This window comes from Stylophora pistillata, chromosome 8 (genome assembly GCF_964205215.1).
Source record: "Stylophora pistillata chromosome 8, jaStyPist1.2, whole genome shotgun sequence".
In the NCBI taxonomy this organism is placed as follows: domain Eukaryota; kingdom Metazoa; phylum Cnidaria; class Anthozoa; order Scleractinia; family Pocilloporidae; genus Stylophora; species Stylophora pistillata.
In genome coordinates, this window is record NC_142526.1 from 14,688,090 (window position 1) to 14,711,308 (window position 23,219).

The following is a 23,219-nucleotide window of genomic DNA, read 5'->3' on the forward strand; positions in this document are numbered from 1 at the left end:
AATTAAAGAGGAACGCGTTCTCTTAGAGGAATTTGGGAACGTATTTTACAAGGAGTATTTTATGAAGATAGCTCTGGAAAACGCATAGTGAGAGGAAAATTCTGGAAAGCGTTCAAAGGATTTTTTCGCCAACGCATTTCGCGAACGTCCTTTAAAAATGTAACTGGTAACACTACCCAAGAGGTCACTCAAAACTCTCTCTCAGAGTGCGCTCCAACATACGTTTTATGATTGCGTTTCCAAATTTCCTTCCTTTCCAATATGCATTTCTTAAATGAATTGCAATAAGTTTCTTAAAGTAAGCATTTCGGCTTAAACTCAGTTTTCAAGGACGATTAATGGTATTACCATTAAATTGTTCTTGTTATGATCCAACGGATTCACCAGATTGGAACCTTTGGTCAAGCTACCACGGATTTTAAAATTGCCACAAAAGTGATTCTAACCTTTTTCCACCGTTCTGCTCCCAGCCCCCTGCTCTGAACATGATCTCCGGGTCTACTGAATTCCACTCAAAGACTCCGTAAATTGCAACAAAGTTAGTTTATTTTTATTGTTGACCAGGCTTATCTGGGAAAATTCTGCACCTGCTATTTCAGAGTGAGCATGCGTTGTAAAACTTCTTCGAATTTGTAACTTGAATTTACAAAATAGACCATAATCAATAACCTCAGAGATAAAACATGATGGTCTAGCTAGAGAGCTGAACGCGAGCCCTGTGTAAAAAACTTGCAGAAAAAAATTAATAATTTTCGATACCCTGTTATAAAATGATAGAAATATTGTGCGCTTAGTGTAAATGGAAGCATTATTGTAGGTTGAGATGAAGGGAGTTTCAAAAATAACTTTGATTTTATTCATAAGTGAACTCTCCAGATTCACCAGATTCTAAGGATTCTCCAGATTCAGCAGATTCCTCGGACTCGCCAGATTCCCCAGATTCCCCAGATTCCCCAGATTCAGCGGATTCCCCTGACTCGCCGGATTCTCCGGATTCAGCCGACTCCCCGGATTCAGCAGATTCCCCGGACTCGCCAGATTCCCCAGATTCGCCAGATTCCCCAGATTCAGCGGACTCCCCGGACTCGCCGGATTCTCCGGATTCAGCCGACTCCCCGGATTCAGCAGATTCCCCGGACTCGCCGGATTCCCCGGATTCAGCAGATTCCCCTGATTCGGCTTGTGTCCCTGTCTCCTCAGAATCAAACAAGCTTCTTCGCCTTTTTTCTTGGCCTTTACCAGATTCTTCAGAAGCTCCAGATTCTGCAGGATTTCCTGAATTAATTGAGTCTTTGTCTGGATTGAAAGATAAAAAAGAGGTCACCATAAAAAAATACTGGAAATGCTTTCACCATTGCGCAATTTCATATAAAATGCATTTTGCTGATCAATGTAAAAGGCCAACGGCCAAAACTCGTTGGTAGACAAAATCATCTCAATGAAGGGTTGGGAGACAGTATCTAAAATACACTATCGACAAAATAACAAAACATAGCGTTGCACGACTCGGAAATATTATCAATAAGTAATTGTTCGATGAGGTTGAGCATGATATCATGATTTATCAATGACGAAGTCTGAGTTATCTGACGAAGCCGAAGGCTGAAGCAGACAACCGTGACAGACACGAAGTTTCATAATCATGATATCATACGAAAACTGAACTAAATAATTCTTTTATTACACATTTTACAAACAATCTGCAAAATAAGACAATTCTCTCTGAGTTTGCAAAAACTTGAGAACACGATACCGACGAGGGGCTTGAAAACTAGGAAGACGTCGAACTCGCCATGATAACCCAGTATTAGCTGTAGATAATGGGTTATCATGTTAACTTCACGCGCTATACATGGGTTATTTACCAAGCGTGAGATTAAGATGGCTGGATATTTGCTGAGTTCTTTTTTGCGTTTTTATGGATCGAGACGATGACGAAGTCCATAAATACGCAAAAAAGGAATGAGGCTAATATCCAGCCATCTTGACCGCACAAGTTTGGTCTATAAAAGATTTATTATATGACAAAAAGATTTCGCTTGATAAGAAACAAGAATGACTTGTTTTCGGAGCCAGGGGAGAAAGCCAACCGGCGTGTTCGAAACGCAATAAACCCACGAGGGTCGTTTACGTTTTCTTTGTTTTGACTCACGTCCTCTGCCGTTTTTTGCGACCTTATCACTGACATTGTACAAAAGTTACGAGTTTTGTAATTCCGCTCCACGAACTTGTTTTCTTGCGCGGGATCAAAGCGGGCAAACCCAAGTGCGCAGGATGGGCCCATCTTGATCGCTTGGGTCGCTAACTCAGAACACAAATTCGCTTTGTATTACCCACTAAAAGAACTTTTAAGTTCTCGAAGTTATCATGCAGAGATCAGGTCTTGGCATCTTTTGCTATTTAAAGTGAAAACTTTAAAGTTCTCAAAGATGTCATGCAAAAATCAAGTCTTGTTATCTTTTGCTAATTAAAGTGATCAAGGTCACTATGATTATTACATATTAGAAAATGCAGCAAATGGAGTAAAGATCGGCGCCAGAAGCGGACTTGCTTCCACTGGTTCGCTTATCGGTTATTCGTTTGTGATGAATCAGGGATTTTCCAAGCAAATGATGCAAGAACAAATTGTAGAAGGATATCATTTCTGATACACAATATAATTCTCCTTTTACAATAACATGTTATTTTCCTATGATTTTAGCAGAACTGAAATGTTTACTTACCATGGGGCCTTGACGAACAGCATTGTAGAGATGAAATCAACACACAACAAAAAAGCAAAACATTTGAGACCTTCATGATATCTTTCTTGATTCTGTTGATTCAAGAAAAATAATTACACGTTATATCAATTTTGTCTTGTCAAATGTTTAAGCCAAACTGGTCAGCATTGTGACAAAACCGAAGATAAGAAAAGGTACGGCTATTTTGACGCAGCAGAAATTAAGAAAACTTGTTGGAGAAGTATGGAGCGGAACATGTATTTTTTAAAGTTTTAATTTACGACATATATCAGGGGATTACGTTTATTCATGAAGTAGATTTTTATTTTGGGATGCCGAGGGAAATTTTTGTACACCATTAAATGACACAGGTCGGTAATTAAACTTAATTTAATTTCTAATTTCAAGTCTAACTTTCGACTCGTTTTATTCTGATATTCTGACGGTAGATTTGAAATGGTTTATTGACTGTGTGAGAAATATAAAAGATCTATGGTGAAAAAAATTTCACGAAGTACTGATAATTGACCGCGCACATCAAGAAAAACTCTCCATCTGAATTGTGATCTCCAAGTTGACACTTATTCACTCGTTATCCGTACCAAGATTGGTCCCTTGTTCGTGCGATATCGATTTTTCTCGTGAAACACGTTTACATATATTCTTTTGTGGGGTGGCGAACTTTCTCGATAAAACTGGTCTTTCCTCACCATTTATGTAATTTACAATCCAAGAGGCAAATTCTCTCGACAATATTCCTCAAACAAAACAAAATGAAAGAGATCTCTTTCTCTCAGATCTTCAACTCTAACCCAAAGAAAATCAACTTGTGAAAGAAAGGTTTCAATGCAACTTAAACTTTAGCAGAGGATTTTATGGGTCACATTACTAAAACGCAGAATTTGCCAGTAAGCCTTGCCAGAAAAGATGGCTCCTCGTCATTTAATTGAAGAACTAACTTATCCTAGACCTAACAGAATTTACCTATTGTAACCTAAGGATCTAAATATACCATATGAGAGCGACACTAACAATTTGTTGGTTACGAGAAAAGACCAAAAGTTTGCAGCACTTTGTTTAAGTGGTCTCGTCAATCAGTTTACAACGAAAGGACACGGGAATAGCTAATAAAAGCTCTTATACAAGATATGAATACACCTGTAAGGAGAGAACATATAGCATAGTTGCCACGCACAACCTGTCGGTTGATCTCTTTAATACTGTGTTGGAAGTCAGAGAAAATAAGATCAAAGAGCAATTATGCAACAAGTGTTCTTAGTAGTCTAGCCGCAGAAACCAAGAAAAAAATAGTGTTGTTAGATAATCCACGTGTAGAATGTCGACGAAGGGAATAAGTCTTGTCGTTTGCGTGGGCCGATCGTTTAATGACAAGTCTGTAATGGGTTGTCTTCTATTGGGCAAAGTGCAGATAAACACGATGAAGCGTTACAAACCAAAGATTTAATAGATTGAACCATGTTACAAATGAAGAAATGTCGACATTCGTTAGCATAACTTTCTTTATCTCTGGGAATCGTGAGTAACAGAGGTTCCTAACGTATGACAAACATTTCTTGTTCTCAGTGACTGATTCTGCTAAGGTAACGAAACAATGAAACACTTACCTCCACTGTTACCTTGTCGGTAAATAAAAGCTATGGTATGATATTGTTAACAATGTCCTGCTGTTTAAAAGAGGTAAACAAATAATGAAAGACAAATATTCCTTTCAATATATCAAAATTTCGACCAATCAGAAAGAACTTCGTGTCTAATTTCCACAAGCACACCCTACGTGGCTTAAACTAGAATCTGAAAATGGGAATGAATTACGCTGAGAAACACAAGTAGTTAAATAAAAGAAAGAAAATGAAAAAAACAAAAACAAAAAACAACAATAACAACAACAGTTCAATTGCTCAGAAAATATAAACTGCTTACTTCAGATCTGAATTTGCGATACACAGAATTTGTTGAAAACAATTAATTAATCAATGGGGTTGAAAGTACCAGGTAAAAGGCCAACAGGTGACAAAAGCTTTCCTAAAACAAGTTATATATGACTCGAGAATAACACCTCAGAAATCAGACGGAGTCATTTCAATCATTAGCTGGAACCGTCTAGAATTTTTTAAGATCAGCTAAAAACTCGACGAAACTGCCTGAAATTATAGGGAACCGTATGAAACTAGGCGAAACCGTCCAAAACTATGATCGGACGGAGGGGGTGAAAGCGTCCAGCTTGATAGGACAGAACCACATGAGTTAAGCGAACCATTTCAAATTAAACAGAACTGCCTGAAATTTAAAGAGACCTCTCTAAATCAGACAGAAAGAGTCCAAAATCTCACAAACCTGCCTAAAAATAGACAGACGGAAGAGTTCGAAAGCAAACGCGAATTAGATGGAACCAGTATCTTTGAAAATAAACCGAACAGCCCAAATTCAAATGAAAACTTCCAAAATCAGAGAGCCGACTCCATCACAACAGGATGACCACTGTTTATGCAGCACGTTTTCAATGAGTTACATGTTTTACGCGTCAAACTTAATTCGAGACGTACATGTGACGACCATAATATAGCACGAAACTAGATGTTCCTTCCAACAGACTTTGTTTCTCCATCCAGAAGCTTTGTAGTACTTAGGAAATCTACGTTACGGGCTATTCAGTGTAAAATACACCTGCATATGATAACAAGTAGGATGGTCAGCACAAACAATGTCGCCAAGACTCGCTGAGAAATTCAAACCAAGTTACCGGTGACATCCCACGAGCTGGATTGTAGTGATAGTTTGAATGATCTCGCGTTCAAGTTGACCAAGGTATTGTTTCACGTTTTTACGCTCTTAGGTCGATATGTTTAAGAATTGACTGTGATAAAATAAGAAATCTGAGACACTTATGCGAAGAATAAAAAAGGGAAAAGAGCTTTTCAAAGAAAAGATTGAGGCAACTCACGTTCTTTAAGAACTTCAAAATCTTCCACCTTGACTCAACCAGACCGACCAATGCAGGGTAGTTTAGCATTCCATTCTAAACTGTTCATCAAATCAGTTACGTGAAGGATCTTAAATTCTTTTGGTAAAGAAATACATGTTTCTTATGTCAGAGCTCTATGGACTACGCCATGCTTGAAATATCTGATGTTTGTTTTCAATGTATAGAATGTATAGTCAATCTCAGTAGAAACAGAGCACTGGCGGTTTGATAGTAAGGGGCGAAAAGTCTTTGGGGCTGAGTTAGCCTTTCAAAGAAAGAGCTCTTTAACTGTAGCTTAAGTACTTGAGTGACTCCGTCGTTTCTTTTGGTTAATAGCTCTGTATCATCATTGAGATATTTTCACAACTGTGTGACCGAGGTTTGCTAGATTTGTATTACCGCTGACCTGTAAAGTTTTTCATATCGCCGATCAAAGTTTGTGTTTAAAAGTTGCGGTTCAAGGCGGCATCCTTTCTCACGACAAATATCCTCCGTACTGATGACTTGTCTGAGGAAAGTTTTTATTATGATCACAACAAAGAACTCGTACTTTAATAATCACAAACAATGTACGGCAGCCAAGTATCTACAGAGGCAATGGGGGTGGGGGTGGGGGTGGGGGCGGGGAAGAATATAACATGTACAGTGTGTGGTACTGATGCACAGCATCCGTTGTTCACGAATAATCTCTGAATAATATTGTTTTTGTCTCGGGATTCTGTGACAAATACTCTGCACTTGTCAATGAAGATGTGGGTAAGATGATGACAAGCAACTGTAAAACATCACTTTTGTCCTTTCTTTTTCTTGGCTGGAGATTTTTCGGAGGTAGCTGATCCCGGATGCTGCGACTTTTTAGGATGAGCCTCGCGTTTTGTGATCTAATGTACAAAATAAGAACATTGATTACGAAAGTTTCCTATAAAAATCCCTTATTCCTATCATCACTTGCGTTCAGAAATCGCATTGATTTCTTCCAAAATCAAGCAGAACGGTGTCCTCGCTGAAGAAAGTAACGACTTTTTGTAAGTTTTTAGGGTGGAAGGCGAGAAGATCCCTGCAAAGACTTAACATTACCTAGAGTACTTATGTGAAGGTGTAGTCTGATCGTACGGGTGAGTGTAGTCCTGAGAGGGACTGTTGTCGGTGGTAGCGACTGACGTTTCGACAACCTGTGCGGAAGTCATCATCAGAGTCAAGTCAATGATTGTTGTCAGTAGAATGTTCTTATTCCAGTTCGTGTGAAATGATCGGTTGGTTTTGCCGTGATGTTATTGGCTGTAAGACTCAAGTGACGTAAGTCGGTCGTGATTGGTCTGTTTCGATCTGTCGGTAAAGTTAGGTCGTTCTTTTTCGGTCGTTTGTGATGTTTATGTCGTGAATGAGTCGTTTGTATGGAGCGGGTAGTTGTTGACATCTGTTTAGGGATGTCTGTTCTAAGTTGGTAAACCAGCTTTCCAGAGTCAGTCGTTGAAAATAGTCAGTGCTGTAGGTTAGGCATTGCGCAGAGTCCCAACACTGACTGGGACTCTGCGCAATGACTGGGACTCTGCGCAATGCCTAACCTACAGCACTGACTATTTTCAACGACTGACTCTGGAAAGCTGGTTTACTAACTTAGAACAGACTCCCCTAAACAGATGTCAACAACTACCCGCTCCATACAAACGACTCATTCACGACATAAACATCACAAACGACCGAAAAAGAACGACCTAACTTTACCGACAGATCGAAACAGACCAATCACGACCGACTTACGTCACTTGAGTCTTACAGCCAATAACATCACGGCAAAACCAACCGATCATTTCACACGAACTGGAATAAGAACATTCTACTGACAACAATCATTGACTTGACTCTGATGATGACTTCCGCACAGGTTGTCGAAACGTCAGTCGCTACCACCGACAACAGTCCTTCTCAGGACTACACTCACCCGGACGATCAGACTACACCTTCACATGTTACCCCCGGGTTCAAACCATTTACTGCACTAGAGTACTTAATCACTTGCTAGGTATCATGAACGACAGCAGGAAAGGAGCTAACAGGCATTTTCTTAAAGAAATTAAAGACCAAGCTCATAAAAATTGAAAAAAAAAGAAGCAGTTACCCCTTTCAAGATTTTGTTCTTCAGTTCTTGTTGGGTCAGAGGTCGCTGGTCATCCTCGGAACCTGAAGAAGCATCTGAGTCGTAATCATCACCAGTTGTGGGCGGAACAATCGCCACTGAAGTCATTCCTGGCTGAGGTCCTTGACCCAAAAGACCCACTGCCACGGCCGGTTCACTATCACCATCAGTTTCCTGGAAAAGAGGTAACAAGAGAAGCACGATAACAACAATCGCCACGAAATCGGACATAATCACAGAACATAGTAAGTTACATTATAATATAGTTTACCTTTGAAGAGACAAAGCCGTGGACTTGAAGAAGCTCATTTGTTCTTTGCTCGATTAACCCAAGGAACTAAAATCAAATTACAAAGGAATTTAATATACATGTACAGAGGTATCGCCTCAGTAGATTTAGTGGATTTAGTGTAAAGTTACAGTGTTAATATGCTTTTGAAAAGCAACTACTTTTAAGCCGTTTTAATACAATAAAGCAAGCATTAACTAAACCGTTTGAGGAAAAGAGCAAAACAGGAGCATAACAAAAAGATACACATGCGTATACACCAGTTGGCCATAAATTCACTTTGGACACTATACTGTAAAAAGCATCTCTCTATCCTGTGTCACTGGACAAATTCAAAGACACTTGAAATTGTAAAATGACACCAAGGTTCCAAAGCTTTCTTTGATATTAAACAATGTGTCTCCTCCAAACTTAATTGTCAGCTGAATCAAACTTACAGGACCTCAACTTCATTCGAAACCTTTTTTTTTCATTTTATTCATAAATTTTTTAACATCATCAAAAAGTCAAATCTAAGGAGGGCTACGAACTGGAACCACCTAGCGTCACTTATGTTTAGGTCATTTGCCTACAAATTCAAGTTGTAGAAACGTATTAACTCGCCCAGAAGTGAATAAATTAGCCTGATAAAAGAGGAAAAAGAGTAACATTCCTTCGATACCTGCATCATGTTGACATCTGTAACCCCTGATGTTCCTCCTAGCATATCTGTTATGGCGCTTCGGTCACAGTTGATCTTATTAAATAAAGAGTCCACCCCTTAAAATTAAAAGGAATACAGTACAATTATTGGCTAGTCTTTGTTTGTTTATTTTTTTTTTTTCGGTTTATTTTTTTCGGTTTATTCCAAAGTTTGCTCCACTGCTATTACGTATTTTAACAAACATTACAGACAGGTCTGTGAAACAGAAAGCATAAAATGTGGCACGATGAGAACTTTTCTCGTCATTGCTGATATGCCCTTGGAATATAATCTACTGTATGACTTCACAAGGCATAACCTTGTTTATCACGGGTAAATTCGAACAACTGAAAGCATTTAAAGCTGACTGACACTCAAGTTAAATTAACTTACGAGCTGAAAACTATTGCAGATCAAGCGAGCCCTAGTTTAGAGGTAATTCACCTGATTTGAGTTGTTCAATGATTTTCTTGCTCTGCTTAAACTGCGTGTCATACTGATCAGCTTGTTCAGTGGAAGATGACAAGTTGTCTTCTAAACCTTTCAGAAGGGCCTTCCTTTGGCTTGCCATCTCCACTTCCTCACTTTTGAACTTCTCAATTTCTGCTTCACTCTGATGACAACAACAAGCGAGCACAGACATGAATTTCACTTAATAATAATAATAATAATAATAATAATAATAATACTTTATTTACCCACGTATCACCTGAGAGCTAATAGCTCGTTTAAAACATGAACGTGAAACTTATTACAAGTAATGAGCTAATAAGAACTAATATCAAAAGATAAAAATATTGAAAAGCTATATATTATCTAATTTGTATGTACTATCTAATTAATAAGCGAAAGTTGTTAAAAATCGAGTTAAAGCCTCGCCATAAACGAATGCAACGCACGCCTAAAGGCAGCCAAGTCCGGACATTCCCTAACTCTAGTAGGCAAACCATTCCAAAGCTTAGTAGTTAAATTTGACCACGACTTGTGCATGCATGTATTCTAAATTGAACGATGGTAGCTTAAGGCGTGTGCCAGACCCCCTTAAGTTGTAATTTACATTTAAAACGTTAAAAAACTTACTAAGATATTCCGGTCCCTGTCCTGTTAAACATTTATATAAAATAACTAATGACTAATCTCAAAGAAGATTTTAAACTAATGCTGGCCAGTGGCAAATTTGTTCCTGATGTACCAAACGAGTATTTTTGCGATTACAGGTAAAAAAGTCGGATGCTGATTGGAGACCTGAGGCTACCGGTGTTCAACAATAGAAAACGATGTATCCACAAACGACAGAACCTTATTGTATCTGTTGTGCAAGCTATTTTTCTGTTAAAAAAAAAAAAGAAAAGAAAACGGGAAATCTGCATTTGTAATGAATCTGTAAGCACAGGGTAGTGAAGTTCCATGAGCAGCTAGTCATCTTCTATGCGCTGCAGCTTTAAGGATTTATTATGAAAAACGAATGGCAATGTCACTGCTGAATCATGGGGGGGGGGGGGGGAGGGGGAGGGGGGGAAAGTTGAAAATGAAAATTTCTGATGAAGTCAATTACGATAGTTTCATCCTTTACCTCGTTTATTTGTTCTTGCAGCTGCTCAATTTCATTATTGAGTTCGTTGACATAGTTGAAGAGGGCAAAATTCTTGTCTTCGACTTCTATGAATTTATTGACCAACTGATCAATGTCCTCAATACCAGTGGCTTCTTTGATTGTGTGGAAAGCTGACTCGTATGACTAAAATGAAGGAAGCAATTATATCATACAAACTATCCAAAAACATCATTTATCAGAACCAGCACAGGTAAATTGTTTAAGCGCAATAAGAGAGAGAATTGCTAACAGACACTGCGCCCGATCAAGCAGAACTGCAAAAATAAAACAAAAAAATTTTTCACTAAGGGTAACACTGCCGTTTGTCTCGAGTATAAAATTATTGTCGTAGCGCCAATTTTTTCCCTCACGCCCGACTATCAGTCTCCCGGATATGCGACTGATGGTACATTATGTATGACCAGCTGACACTTAATACATACACACACAATATTACTGCAGTTAGAAGGTTACTGGTATGCTTAGTAAATGGCTCCTTGAATTATAGGACAGCACTACAAAAATCAGAGACAAAAGATTTGTTTTTATATAGAGGGACGCGTGACATTCTACGAACCTCAATAGTTTCCTCAGCTTTGTCGCCTTTTTCCTTTTCATCTTTTTTCTTCCTCTGAGATGACAGTTCGCCTTCCATCATTTCAGCTCTCTCTTCGCTTTTAATCCTCATGAAATCTTTCAGCTTGCGATCATGCTCAATGATGCGCATAAGCTCCTTAAGTTCCGTGTTGTATTGTGCCAGATCTTTATCAGCTTTCTCTTTCAGCGCCATCATCTTCCCTTGAGCTTCATCTCTATCAAAAGATACGACCAATTGGTGTGAATCAAACATGGTTCAGTGTACTTATAAAAAATAAACGGTGAAGAGTTCCCGGGGGATGTGATTCGTTACAAATCACTTGCACATCTAAGAATTTTCACGTCACGATGAAAGAGGAACCTGAGTTACACAAATATATATATTTGAGATCGCGAGGAATGTGTTGGCTTCCCTTAGCAACTTCTGAAAACAAGCGTACTCTTTCCATTTCTATGAACCCGCCAAAAAATAAAATCAATAAAAGAAACAAAAGCGATAACTGATGATAAAAAAAAAAAAATAAGAAAGAACAAACATATAAAGCGGAATATAAATATTTGCAAAGTTTTCTTTCAGACTGAGAACCAGACTGGAAAAATATATTATTAGGATCACACAAAAATAAAGTTACAGTTTTCTACAAAATCTGAAGAGCAAGGGACGAACCGAGCCTCATAAGCTGCAGTAGATGTTTCGATACCATCCATAATTTTTTGCTTATTCTCCACCAATTCCTTCTCTAGCTTCAGGCGAATGGTGTCAAAAGTCTTCTTTTCCACTCGCATGTGATCAAATGTTTCACGGAGCTTACCGTTCTCTGACAGGCAGCTGTTGAAGTCTACTTTGGCCTGAGAGAAGAAAAGAGTCTCCACATGAACATATACCTGACTGTACACTCTTTTTTTTTTTATATAAGAACGTCTGATTTGGGGGCTGAGGCTGAACGTTCTTTTTCTTTTTTTGCGTTTTGAGCCAAAATATATTTAAAATGTATAGTTGTGAGGTATAGTGTTTCATCAATTCGTGCATGACCACACTAAGTTCGACTACAAACCGAGTTGTAACAAGAAAATACAATAAGAAAACCGCATTGTTAATGTTAAAAAAAGACCCCTGAGTTAATTATCCAGTTCAATCACAGTTTTGCACTTGTTTTACCTTTATTTAAACTTCTCGCAAAAAATAGAGCAAAATAAAGACGTTCTTAACTGACTCTTAACCTAGGTATGTTATGAGTATGTTCTTATAATTTTGGTTAATCTCAGCCTGAACGTTCTTATAAACAAGATTCTTATTAAAAAAAAAAAAAAAAGAAAAAAAGAGTGTACATGTATAAAGTAGCCCACTGTAGATGGTCTAAATGATCAGCACAGCAAGATCATCACAAAATTAGCCAGACACCTTTTTGGACCAATGAAGTAATAGCTATGAAATTGATCAAAGCATACCACCAGAGTATTAATAAGAATAACTCAGTGCCACTGTTTAAATAAGGATAGATCTTGTTCTAAAAATGTCACCCCGACCTCTGAGTCATCGGCGCGGTGCAAGTTCAATATTTTAATACCAAACTGCAGTACGGGATTTGATATTTTCTTCGCAAAAAATTCAAAGAATTTGTGTAGAAAAGGCAAAAAAGTACAACATAACTCTAAATAGACATAAGCAAAGCTTTCAATCGTGGGAAAGTTAGAGAAGAAATCGTGACACACTCAAACGCAGCAAACATTCAAAATCTCTCTCTTGTATAAGGATCGTTCACCTTGTCTAATCTGTTTTCAAGAACTCTGATGTACTTTTGGGTCCTCTTATTTTGTAAGTGGCTGCTATGTACGCTAATAAAAAGAAAATGCAAATTCAAAGAACGTTACATTAAAGAGAAAGACGAATTACAAGTATAACATATAAAAAAAAAAATTACAAAAGACAGCAAATTCAAACCAGAGGAACGTGTTATAAAATCCATAAAAAGAAACTCTTTCTGGGACCTCTAAAATAGATGTAGTAAAGTAAAAACAAACGTAACCAGGTGATTATCAGGGTTTACTCTAGAAACAGGTCAAAGAAGGCTCAAGATGGGGGGTACCTCGAAGGTGTTTGAACTCATTTGTGTAGTCTAGTCTGGGAGAAATCCAAGAAGAAACAGGCAATAAAGTCCCAAGTGAGTTTTATATCCCAGCTGCACATCAATCTTGTTATTAGTTATGCTCATGGAAACTTTCTTCAAAACAAAACTGATAGCACATAGAAATGGTACTTAATAACCTTAAGTGGAATTTTTTGCACCCCATGAGGTACAGAAAAAATTCCAGCCACCTTATTTATGAATCCTCAGAAAGACAAAGTATCAAAAGGCTAAAGGTTTGGACCTTGCTAAAATGAACAAGGTACAATGGTATGGTAGGTATGCTATGAACTTGTTTACTCAGTCTGCAGTTTATATTACATGCCTATAATTATAACTGTACAATGTCAAGAACTATTATCATTATTGCCAAAATTCTTACATCTTACCCTCCCATATTTTTTCTTTGCTGTTTAGTCTTCTTTTCCATCAATCGTATCTAGAGTTTGAAATAAAATGTTCAAACAGTGTTGAGAAAGTAAAAGGTAGGGTCAGACTTATAAAATCAATACAGAGACATTAATAATGAAAATTATCCACATAACAGATGACATAGAGTACAGGTTATAAATACACTGTGCAAGCTTAGTACACAATTCTCACTTGATCATCAATACAGAGACATTAATAATGAAAATTATCCACATAACAGATGACATAGAGTACAGGTTATAAATACACTGTGCAAGCTTAGTACACAATTCTCACCTGATCATCAAGTCCCTTGATGTCATCATTCAACTCGTCAAGCTGCAACTTGAGATCATCTAAGTTTGTACAATATTATTCTTTTTACTGAAATCCTTCTCAAATTAATCTGCTTTTAATATTACATGTAGATAACACTGAGTGTCATTATGCTTTATTAAGTAGTATGATTGTCTGAGTGAGAATAGTCCTCTGTTTAATATCACAACGAGTTAGAAACTTTCAAAACAATGTCTTAAAATGCATTTATAACTTCACTTAGGATGCCCACATTTTACAAACAACTCAGTGACCAGGCCACCTGTGTCCACCATTGCTTTGGAGGGTGGAAACCAAAATTTGGGATGAACATAACAGCTGATGCTTTTATAGGTTGTTACAAAAACTCAAAATAAGTGGTCAAAATGAACCTTTGTGTAGACCTGAATTGTTCAAACTGATCACCAAAAGACAAATGAATAGGAAGAGATGAAAATTACCTGAAACACCACAGTAAACTGCATGATTACAATAAACAGCAACTAAATTACCTTCTTTGTTTAAAAGGCCGTTTAATTTGTCCGTATTTGTTCTATCCTAGGTGTAAAGAAAGTGACTTTAAATTAGTAATTTACGTCTCATAAGAGGATAAACAATACTTCTAACTATAACCAAGTTTGAGGCTCTCACTGCAGATTAGAGACAACGTTTCTCTCTTCCATTCATGGCCTAAGTGCAGCAGAGAGGGGGTGGTGGGTAGTTTGTGCTCACTACCCAATGTTGTTTCCAGGTTTTCATTCCTAGAACTGGTATTAAGTGTGGGCTAAGTTTGATGTTGATTCATGTCCTTGCTCCAAGGGTTTATCAGAAGGTTTCTTCCTCCTGAATTTTCCTAATACCCCACATAAACCATGACCAGATCCATGATCAAATTTCACACAGGGAAATGGTGAATGAAGAATTACATGTATCCTGTTAATTAAAAGTTTTTAAGCGCTAAATTCTACAATTATTTTTTGTTATTTTCATCAGTGATTTGCCTGAGGTAGTCCAAGAAAGCTCTGTGGCACTTTGTGCAGATGACTGCAAGGAGTATAGGTTGGTAAATTGTCCAAATGACCTAATGATGTTTCACGACAATCTAGATAGTCTGTGTGCTTGGAGTCAACGGAACAGGATGACCTTCAATGTGAAGAAATGCAAGATGATGCGCATTACCCGGAAGAAACAACCATTCAGATCTAGCTTCACCCTAAACAGATCGGACATAGAGGAAGTTTATGAGTTTTGCGACCTAGGTTTGCTTATGAACCATCATCTTTCCTAGGACTCTCATGTTGATGCTATTACAAATAAAGCTAAGAGAATCTTGGACCTGCTAAGAAGAACCTGTACAGGTTGGAAGGACACCAAAACTCTGAAGATGCTGTGCTGCACGATGGTTAGATCACAAGTGGAATATGGAACAATTGTGTGGTCGCCACATACCAAGAGAACCATTGAAAAGCTTGAGCGCATACAGCGGAGGGGAACAAAATTTATTCTCGGAAAAAAGAATTTTACTTATGACAAGCACCTGAAATGTCTCAATTTGCTTTCACTTGAAAAGAGACAGTATCTTTTTGATGTTACATTCTTGTACTAGGCTTTAAATGGATACTTAAATGTGGATGTTTTTCCATTTTTGAATTTTTATTCTCGGAACGATCCGTACAGATTTAGACATGTTGTGACTATTCCTTGAAGATGAATTTTGCGAGAACGACTAATTTTAAATCCACTTATTTTAATAGAGTTGTTCAAATGTGGAATTTGATACCCTTAGATATTAGATTATCTCCTAGTCTTGCAGTTTTTAAGTCTAGAGTGAGGAAGTTTTTAAATAAGGAACATTGACATTTTTAATGTTTTTATTTTTGATCTAAAATTTTTCTGTCCGTTATTATATTTGACTTATTTAGATTAGCTACACAATGATCTGTCTTGCATGGAGTATTCCACTCTTTTACAGATTATCATTATGGCTTTGTTTGTTTGTACATTTAGATTTATTTAATTGTCATCATTGCCATTAAATTGTAATAAATAAATAAATTCTGAACTCTATATTCTTAAATTACAGGTGCAGTTATATGAAAAATTAATTTTGTTAACATGGCTGCCGGCCAAATTACCTGGCTCTGGTTCTGCAAACTTCCTGCCAGTGTATTATCTTTCACCAGCTCTGCATTTTCTTTTTCAAGGGATTGAATGGCTTCTCTGTTACAGGAAGGAAATGTATAAGCATTGGTTTTCTGTCAAATAACCCCTTTGTTTCAAATATTTTTTCTTTTATTAATTGCTACATATGATGAGGTTTGCTTCATGAAATATCTATGTATTCACCCTGAAAGGATATGTGGAAATACTCTGAGTAAAAGGGTCTGGGAAGCCTCAAATTATTTGTAAAGGACAGTTACACGACTTAAAACAAAGTCATGTCCTGTAACTAGTCAGAGCATTAAAGATTCAGTCAAAGCAGGGATTTATAGTGAGGTACAGATTGTTCTTAAATACAGAGTATAAAATAATCAGGATAAACAAAAATTTCAATACCAATGCACAGATTTTTTAGACTCGATCTCAAGAAATCCCATGATACAAATACAACATTCAAAAGTGCAAACTTACGTCTGTTTTCTTATTTGATTCTGTGTCTCTTCACTATAAGCCCTTCTGTCTCCTTCAATAATTCGATATTGACGCTGAAGTTTAGCAAGCTCTTGTTCAGCTGTGTTCCAAGAGATTGAAAGAAAGCATCAAGGACTATTGACCATTGAAAGAAAGCATCAAGGACCACTGAGCTAACTGCCTCCTGGTTAGCTCAATGGATAGAGCGCTGGACTGTTGCGCAGGAGGTCGAGGGTTCAAGCCCCGGCCAGACCAACACTCAAGGTCTTAAAATAATTGAGAAGAATATGCTACCTTTCTATAACATCAAGAGATGGTTAGATATTCTAGTCTTCTTGGATAGGGATGAACAAATGGAAGTCCCGTCTCCTACAGGGTTAGGGGTAGGAGACGTTTATTTCCCACACACAAGATTACTGTGTGATGGATGTCCTCCCCTGGGGTGGGATGGGTGGGATGGGTGGGATTTATTGGGTGGACTACTCACATGGTTTGCATAATTATGTTCCGTTCTAGTCCTACCCTACTGCGGTAATGCAGTGAAAATGGTTAGAAAAAAAGAGGAACACCCAGAGCATTCATCAACCATGCATATAGTTAAAGCAGAAGCATCCCATTAAATAGTGAGGTTTGAATAATGATAATAAGATAGGTAACACATCTTTAATTGTCATTAAGTCACTGAACAGATAGAAAGCTCAGAACACACACAATCTACATGCACATTTCTGAAATTATCATGTCAGTCATAAGCAGCACTCTGCTGTAATGGAAAAAAGGCTCACCAATGCTCCACATGTCTCTCACTTAAAGAAGCTATTCAGGAGGTTTTACTGTTTTTTCTACAAACAAGCCAATTACTGATGTTTAGCCCCCTTGATTGGTTAGTTTACACTTTAAAAAAATCAGGCACAATGAACCCTATCAAAGTCTTTTTGTCTATACAATTCAAAGGGAAAACACCACGTCATATCTGATGATTGATATTATTAAGTTGCAACATTTTTTATGTTTTAATGGAGCTATCATTTGCATGTTATCGGATATTCTGATTAAAGCAAAGTGAAAGATTTAAAAGGTGATCATACTTTGGGCTTCACACTTAAATTTGGCTGGTTTCCGAGAATTTTCATGTTTTGTGCGCATGCAACACACTACAGGAAGCAAAATTACCTAATCCATCAACTTCTGCCTCGCTTCCTTCAGATCTCCTGCTATGGACTCTTTGCATGTTGATTCTGAAAAAAGTATACACCTTGATGAACACATGCATTTGGATGGGAGAGTCAACTGATTAGATGATCGTGCTAGTTGATTTCAGGACTTATGTAACTAGTTGTTTCTGATATCAATTGAACACAAGTTAAAACTTTGATCAAAATTGTCCATGAAATCAATTTCTGTCTATGCTTCCGTATAACCCCATATCAATCAAAAACAAAGCCGTAGTTCCAAAGGAAATCTGTTGTTTTGCCTCTGCTTTCCTTTATCCTAGAATAGAATGCATAATGAAGTATGGGGTTATACGGAAATCTTGCCCAGAACTCTAGGGTAGCAAGCTAAGTCCACCTGAGTTCGAGAATATAAAAGCTTGATCATGAATTCATCGGCAACTAGAGGCCCAGTACCGAGAGAGAGAAAAACAAAATTATGTGAACTCATCTCACAGAAAAAGCAATCTCCCAAAATAATTTATATTGACAAACAGGGAAATCGTATGCGCTTGTTAACTTACCAAATTGTCTCTCTGACAGCTTCCCAGAATATTGAGATGTAACTGAGGTTGGAGCCTTCGTTTATTTGTTCGGGAGCCCAATTTGCCACGTTCGTTGTCATAGAAATGAACGAACAGTTCTCCATTTACGGTCAGCAGTTTCCGTTGCAAAGAGATTTGAGTCATATAAGAAAGTAGTAAGATGGGAGAGCTGGACAGTCGGAGAGCTGTTGACATGACGTAGTCAAAAGATCTGAAGATCCAACCGCTTAATGAGAAGAGCAGACACTCTTGTGGACTCAAGGAACGACTCCGGGGACTTCAGAAGTTTCCCGTGCTGCATACTTTAAACGACGGTGAAGAAAATACAAACAATATTTCTAGCTGTATCGGAACAAAATATATTGTCAAGGGATCTTGTCAAGAGGGAAGGTGACTTCAAGTTAATAGTGAATGTTGCTGTATTATTGGAGAGCTCAGGGGACATCCAGGATAAGGAATAACCATGGTTCGGGCACCTCCACCAAGTCGGGCAATAAAAAGGACAAAAATCCTTGCTCTTGCGAAGGTAACGTACATTCGTGTGTAAATCTTATGGAAAGTTTGTTAGACGCTATTTCGGCTTGTTGAGGTTAAACATACTGTACTAAACTGTTGAACACACCGCTTGTCTTGAGCGAGTCAACATATAGATATTATAAATATTATAAATATTTTCTGGCAAATCAGTCAATCAGCAGTGTGGCAAGCATATGTTTTTGGGTAAACTTTTTTATAGTATATCGAGTTGTATGTTGCTCATAGCAATCAGATCATCAGATCACATTTGGATTTCTCTCACCAATCAGCTCAGCACGTTAGGGTTTCTAGCACGCACCAATCATATTGCTGCATTAGGATATGTATCTTACACCTATCAGATCACAGTATTGGGGAGAGCTTGCACCAATCAGAGCAACAGAGTATCATCCCTCATGTCAAACATGTCATGAAATTAGGGTACCCTAAGGCAATTTTGTTTTTGCATATAGCAAGCATTGTGGCTGGCAACTGATTTGCTATACTTGACTCCAAGAAGCCAAAAAATTTTATAGTGACTGCTACCCATGCTTTTTCAACTGTTTTTTAACCCGGCTTGATACTGGTTGAAAACATTTTTCTACCAAATAAATAAAAAAGACAGTTATTTCTGCAAACAGACATATCCCAACAGATGACCTTAGCCTTTCCTTGTTGAACAATAACAACCAAAAATTCATCAATTGTTTGATATTTCTGAAAATTTGAACCATTCCTTGTGTTAAAGTAATATCTTAACTTTTTGTTATTGTCACCACATGCTTGACACTCTCCTTGTCCTTTTACCATTTTTTTAATTTCAGGGTTTCCGTGGTCGTTCAAAGAATTGCTATAGTATTGCAATTAGAAGAGTGCATAAGGCTTTGCAGTATCAGTATATTAGTAGGAGGTTAAAGAAAAGAGAAATGCGTGCAGTGAGTAATAATTCACCACTTTTTAAATGGTACAATATTTTAATGATTTTGTCATGATCTTAAACAAATGACTGTGTCAACCCTGTAACTCCTAAGTTCCAATTGTTAGTCTTCCTCTCTAACTGCCACAAATTTCCCTTTAAATTGGTTACAAGAATTTGGTGTTAGATAAAGATAATAACTTCTACCACAGGTGTTCCAAGCTCATTTGTCAAGAAAAAGCAAAATATTAATTCATGATTTGGTGATTTCTACCATTTTGGGTTTGCTCTGCAATCACTGTTATTCCTGTTATAAGATGAAGTCTTTGTCTTAGAACAGGAATTCCTTATAATGCCTTCAAATTCTCACCAATTCCTCATATAACTCAACACTGTCACACAACGCGCAACGCTTTCAGGATTTAATTTTTTGCTGAGATGTGAACTTAGGATGCCTGTGCTTCTACTTGATAAGTTTGAGTAGTCTCAATACCTATTTGTTAGATAGTGTAGGGAGTGAAAGGGTTAAGATATTCATTACTCTCCTCGCAGCTTTGGATAACAAGAATAAATATTGCTACAAGAGAACATAATGTCAACTACTCTAACTTCATCGACAAAATGGCTCAGGTATGAGAAATTATCTCAGTCTAAACCAGTGACTGTGTATGGACAATTTACATATGGTGAGGCATTGTTATTCATGTATACAATTACAGAGTTTAAAGATACTCTTTTGTAGCGGCATAACCATTTTTTATATTGAATGTAATAGAAATATGGAATTCATTTTTGTGAAAGTAAACTGTGCTAAAATAACACCACTGAGGAAAAAAAAAAACACAGTAAATCTTACTATGGTTGTATGTTAGAAGTTTCTTTCCTTTGTCCCCAGTACAATATCCAGTTAAACAGGAAGATCCTTGCAGACCTTGCTATCCATGAACCCAGATCATTCAAGGTTTGTGTTTATATTAATTAGGTTTTATGTTGCAAAATGAAAGTAAGTTTCACTGGAAATGTGCAGATGGAGAAAAAAATCTAACTTAAGATGTTTTATTTTAACCAAACCCAAAATATGTTAGCTGTAGTGTGGAGGTTCTGTTGTCTTTACTGAAAATTGTACTCCCAAATCATGATAATTGTCTTAAACTAAGAAGTGTCAAGAAGTAATAATGGTTCTCTCTAAGTGTGAGGAGAAGAATGAATAAATACTGAAACAGAAGTCATAAAATACAAGTTAAAATCATGGTAACTTCTCTATCAATTTTCTTGTTTTCCTTGGTCAGTTGGGGTGTAGAGTGAAAACAAGTTGTTTTGGTTACTATGATATTTGCTGTGGACAAGGCACTTTGTTCATTACAAAAGAGACCCTGAATGGATTGAGAGTTCCATTTCTCACTTTGAAGAGCCCTTTGATATCACACCTTTGCCTGGGAGATGAACTGACAACAAATGTCCCTAACATTTGATACTGTAATGAAATGGTGGATGTCTTTTTTTTTATGCATGGTGATTACAGTGAAACAATGATTTTCAATGAAATTCACACTCAGCATAATAGTAATTACATGATTTATTGTAATTAGCTGTACTTATGTAATTGTTGCTTTGTTAACAGGCCCTGTCAGAACTTGCAAAGAGTCGCTTGAAAGACGGTTTATTGGCAGCCATATAATAACTTGTGTATCCTCAACTAAGCTTTTTTGAACAAGTTTTATCTGTGGCAGCTCTGGTGGCAAGAGTAGAAAGACTTTATTGTAGCCTGTTAGCTGCTCTGTTATTTAAAAGATACTAGAGAATTTGTGGTACTTTTTGCTGAAGGGTGCATGCTTCTTATTTTCCATACCATGATGTCACTTTTCTTTAAAGTGGAGTAGCTGAATAAAGAATTTTTTTTGTCAAAGAGTTCTAGTTTTATTCAAGATTTTAGTTAATTATTTTAGAAATTGTTTCAGTTGTTTTTGTCACATTTGGTAGTTTTTCAAGATAGCTGTCTTCTGAGGCAGCACAAAATTGAAAGTGGTAGCGGCTTTTTAAAATTGTAATATTTGGAAAGTTGATATTTCCTCTATTATATCAGCTGCAAATTGTATAGTAGAATGATACCTGTTTGCTTCAAGAATGAAGAAATGGATTCATGTATCTCAATTGGTTTGATGAAGCTCGTGCTAGCTTAGATTAATTCTTTTTCTATCATAGACATATGTATGTTGGTAAAAGCATTCACCATTTTTTTGCCTATAGCAGTGCTTTGTGTTTGAAGATTTGTATTGCAAATCTAGGAACCAAAACTTTTTTTCTGGTTGTTACAACCAGCAAATCATTAGAATCTTGCAGTACTTCTTCAGAGGTTTATCTCTGAAGAACTCATAATTTCTTTTAATCTCTCTCTCCCCCATTTTAATTTGTTGGATACTCTCCTTCAGTATGAGTTTAGGCATTTCTCTAAGCAAGTTTCTTAGCATTGAGGTTCTCCCATGTGAAAGGCTTCATAAGATCTGCATGAAGTTTCAATTACTTCCTCTTGCAGAATATTTGTTTATAGCCTAGGGACATCCATAGAGATTAAAACAGCGCTTTGTGGGACTTACGTCCTTTCTATGAATTGATAAAGTTTGTCTGTTTGTATATCTTTTGAGGTACAACTTCTGTGTTTTGGCTATCAGCTGAAGAATGTAGTCTACAAAAGATGACATTTCTGTCACCTGGTTGCCATGATATGAGGTTTTATTTACAGTTCTTTTCCCCCACACCCTTTAAATATAAGAAAGGAAAAGACTGTATTTTTAGTTCTGTCTTTAAGGATTTGGGGTAGTTTCCACCGCTCCCTCTTTTAGGATTTGGGGTAATTTTTCACCATTTCATCTTCAATATGTGAGGTAATTTTCCACCATTTCATCAAGTAGGATTTTGGGGTGATTTTCCAGCATTTCACTTTTTAGGGTTTGGGGTAACTTTCCACCTCTTGTTCTGGCTTTTAGGGTCGCCCATTTATTTTGCATGTGTTGTTTTGAATGCTCTCCTAAGTTGGTGCAAAGCAGACCAAAAGAAGGCTAAACAAACTGGTCCACTTGCGCATGTGCAACGCTTCAGTGTGGAGCTGTTTGAAGGGATGGTGGGAAGTGAGTGAACCTCCTCTCAGGAGATTTTTAATCAGTTTTCAAGATGGCTGCACTGTCATCTGAAAAAAAAATGGTCCTGACTTTAAATAGTGCTCCAAAATCAGGTTTCCAAGTAAGGACTGGAACCTATTATTATTTTTCAATAAGTCGAAAATTTAAAAAAAGCTAACTCCGAAGCTACTGTAGAACAACTGAGACAAGCGAAGAAGTTAAGAAGAGAAGAACTGAAGTCCTTCAAAGGCAAACCAAGCGAAATTCAGTACAAGTTTCACTGCAGGATTCCCAAGAGGAACTGAGGGAAAGATGACGAAACGCGGAGCCCCACTCCATGGAGTACCCTATGTAGTACCTTAATGGAGTACCCCTAAAAGTCATGTATTGGACTTGTAAAGGCCGGTTGGCTGAGGTTAACAAAAAA

General features: G+C 37.3%; 3 protein-coding genes and 1 long non-coding RNA gene across 6 annotated transcripts; 2 read left to right on the top strand and 2 right to left on the bottom strand.

Annotated features, from left to right (window-relative positions):
- Window positions 1-524: 524 nt before the first annotated feature.
- LOC111332908 (uncharacterized) lies at window positions 525-6,083 on the bottom strand. Of its 2 annotated transcripts, XM_022938381.2 has the most exons (4): window positions 5,686-6,083; window positions 4,349-4,408; window positions 2,724-2,815; window positions 525-1,296 (listed from the first exon to the last, which is right to left on the bottom strand). In XM_022938381.2, the coding sequence occupies exons 3-4, from the start codon at window positions 2,797-2,799 to the stop codon at window positions 854-856; spliced, it is 519 nt and encodes a 172-aa protein (XP_022794116.2). In that variant the 5' UTR covers window positions 2,800-2,815; window positions 4,349-4,408; window positions 5,686-6,083; the 3' UTR covers window positions 525-853. The 2 variants fall into 2 exon arrangements, with proteins under 2 accessions (XP_022794116.2, XP_088587720.1); XM_088731594.1 differs by lacking the exon at window positions 4,349-4,408.
- A 123-nt stretch (window positions 6,084-6,206) lies between these two features.
- Window positions 6,207-18,363, bottom strand: LOC111332900 (coiled-coil domain-containing protein 63). 2 transcript variants are annotated; one of them, XM_088731592.1, is made up of 16 exons: window positions 18,224-18,363; window positions 17,662-17,726; window positions 16,489-16,588; window positions 15,993-16,077; window positions 14,370-14,415; window positions 13,840-13,898; window positions 13,521-13,570; window positions 12,769-12,841; window positions 11,673-11,854; window positions 10,986-11,220; window positions 10,388-10,552; window positions 9,259-9,427; window positions 8,794-8,891; window positions 8,115-8,180; window positions 7,826-8,017; window positions 6,207-6,587 (listed from the first exon to the last, which is right to left on the bottom strand). In XM_088731592.1, exons 2-16 carry the CDS (start codon window positions 17,717-17,719, stop codon window positions 6,492-6,494), a joined length of 1,674 nt encoding a protein of 557 aa, XP_088587718.1. In that variant the 5' UTR covers window positions 17,720-17,726; window positions 18,224-18,363; the 3' UTR covers window positions 6,207-6,491. The 2 variants fall into 2 exon arrangements, with proteins under 2 accessions (XP_088587718.1, XP_088587719.1); XM_088731593.1 differs by lacking the exon at window positions 18,224-18,363 and adding an exon at window positions 17,274-17,330.
- LOC148725157 (uncharacterized) lies at window positions 13,960-16,487 on the top strand. Its single transcript, XR_015991128.1, has 2 exons — window positions 13,960-14,916; window positions 15,146-16,487. It is a non-coding gene; the product is annotated as an uncharacterized LOC148725157 (long non-coding RNA).
- Window positions 18,364-18,452: 89 nt separating the features above from the next.
- On the top strand, window positions 18,453-21,582 carry LOC111332915 (uncharacterized). The gene is made up of 5 exons (XM_022938393.2): window positions 18,453-18,770; window positions 19,585-19,695; window positions 20,229-20,306; window positions 20,572-20,637; window positions 21,298-21,582. The coding sequence occupies exons 1-5, from the start codon at window positions 18,708-18,710 to the stop codon at window positions 21,352-21,354; spliced, it is 375 nt and encodes a 124-aa protein (XP_022794128.1). The 5' UTR covers window positions 18,453-18,707; the 3' UTR covers window positions 21,355-21,582.
- The last annotated feature ends 1,637 nt before the right edge of the window (window positions 21,583-23,219 follow it).

Bases quoted from the DNA above. Each gene is read 5' to 3' on its own strand.
- LOC111332908 (XM_088731594.1), bottom strand. From the start codon at position 2,799: ATGAAGGTCTCAAATGTTTTGCTTTTTTGTTGTGTGTTGATTTCATCT. The intron at 1,297-2,723 runs GTAAGTAAACAT...CTTTCAATCCAG, and splicing joins CTGTTCGTCAAGGCCCCATG to ACAAAGACTCAATTAATTCA.
- LOC111332900 (XM_088731592.1), bottom strand. From the start codon at position 17,719: ATGCAAAGAGTCCATAGCAGGAGATCTGAAGGAAGCGAGGCAGAAGTT. The intron at 11,855-12,768 runs GTGAACGATCCT...TTCTTCTCTCAG, and splicing joins TTGAAAACAGATTAGACAAG to GCCAAAGTAGACTTCAACAG. The intron at 8,181-8,793 runs GTATCGAAGGAA...ATTTGATTTTAG, and splicing joins CAGATGTCAACATGATGCAG to TTCCTTGGGTTAATCGAGCA.
- LOC111332915 (XM_022938393.2), top strand. From the start codon at position 18,708: ATGGTTCGGGCACCTCCACCAAGTCGGGCAATAAAAAGGACAAAAATC. The intron at 18,771-19,584 runs GTAACGTACATT...TTTTAATTTCAG, and splicing joins AAATCCTTGCTCTTGCGAAG to GGTTTCCGTGGTCGTTCAAA. The intron at 20,307-20,571 runs GTATGAGAAATT...CTTTGTCCCCAG, and splicing joins TCATCGACAAAATGGCTCAG to TACAATATCCAGTTAAACAG.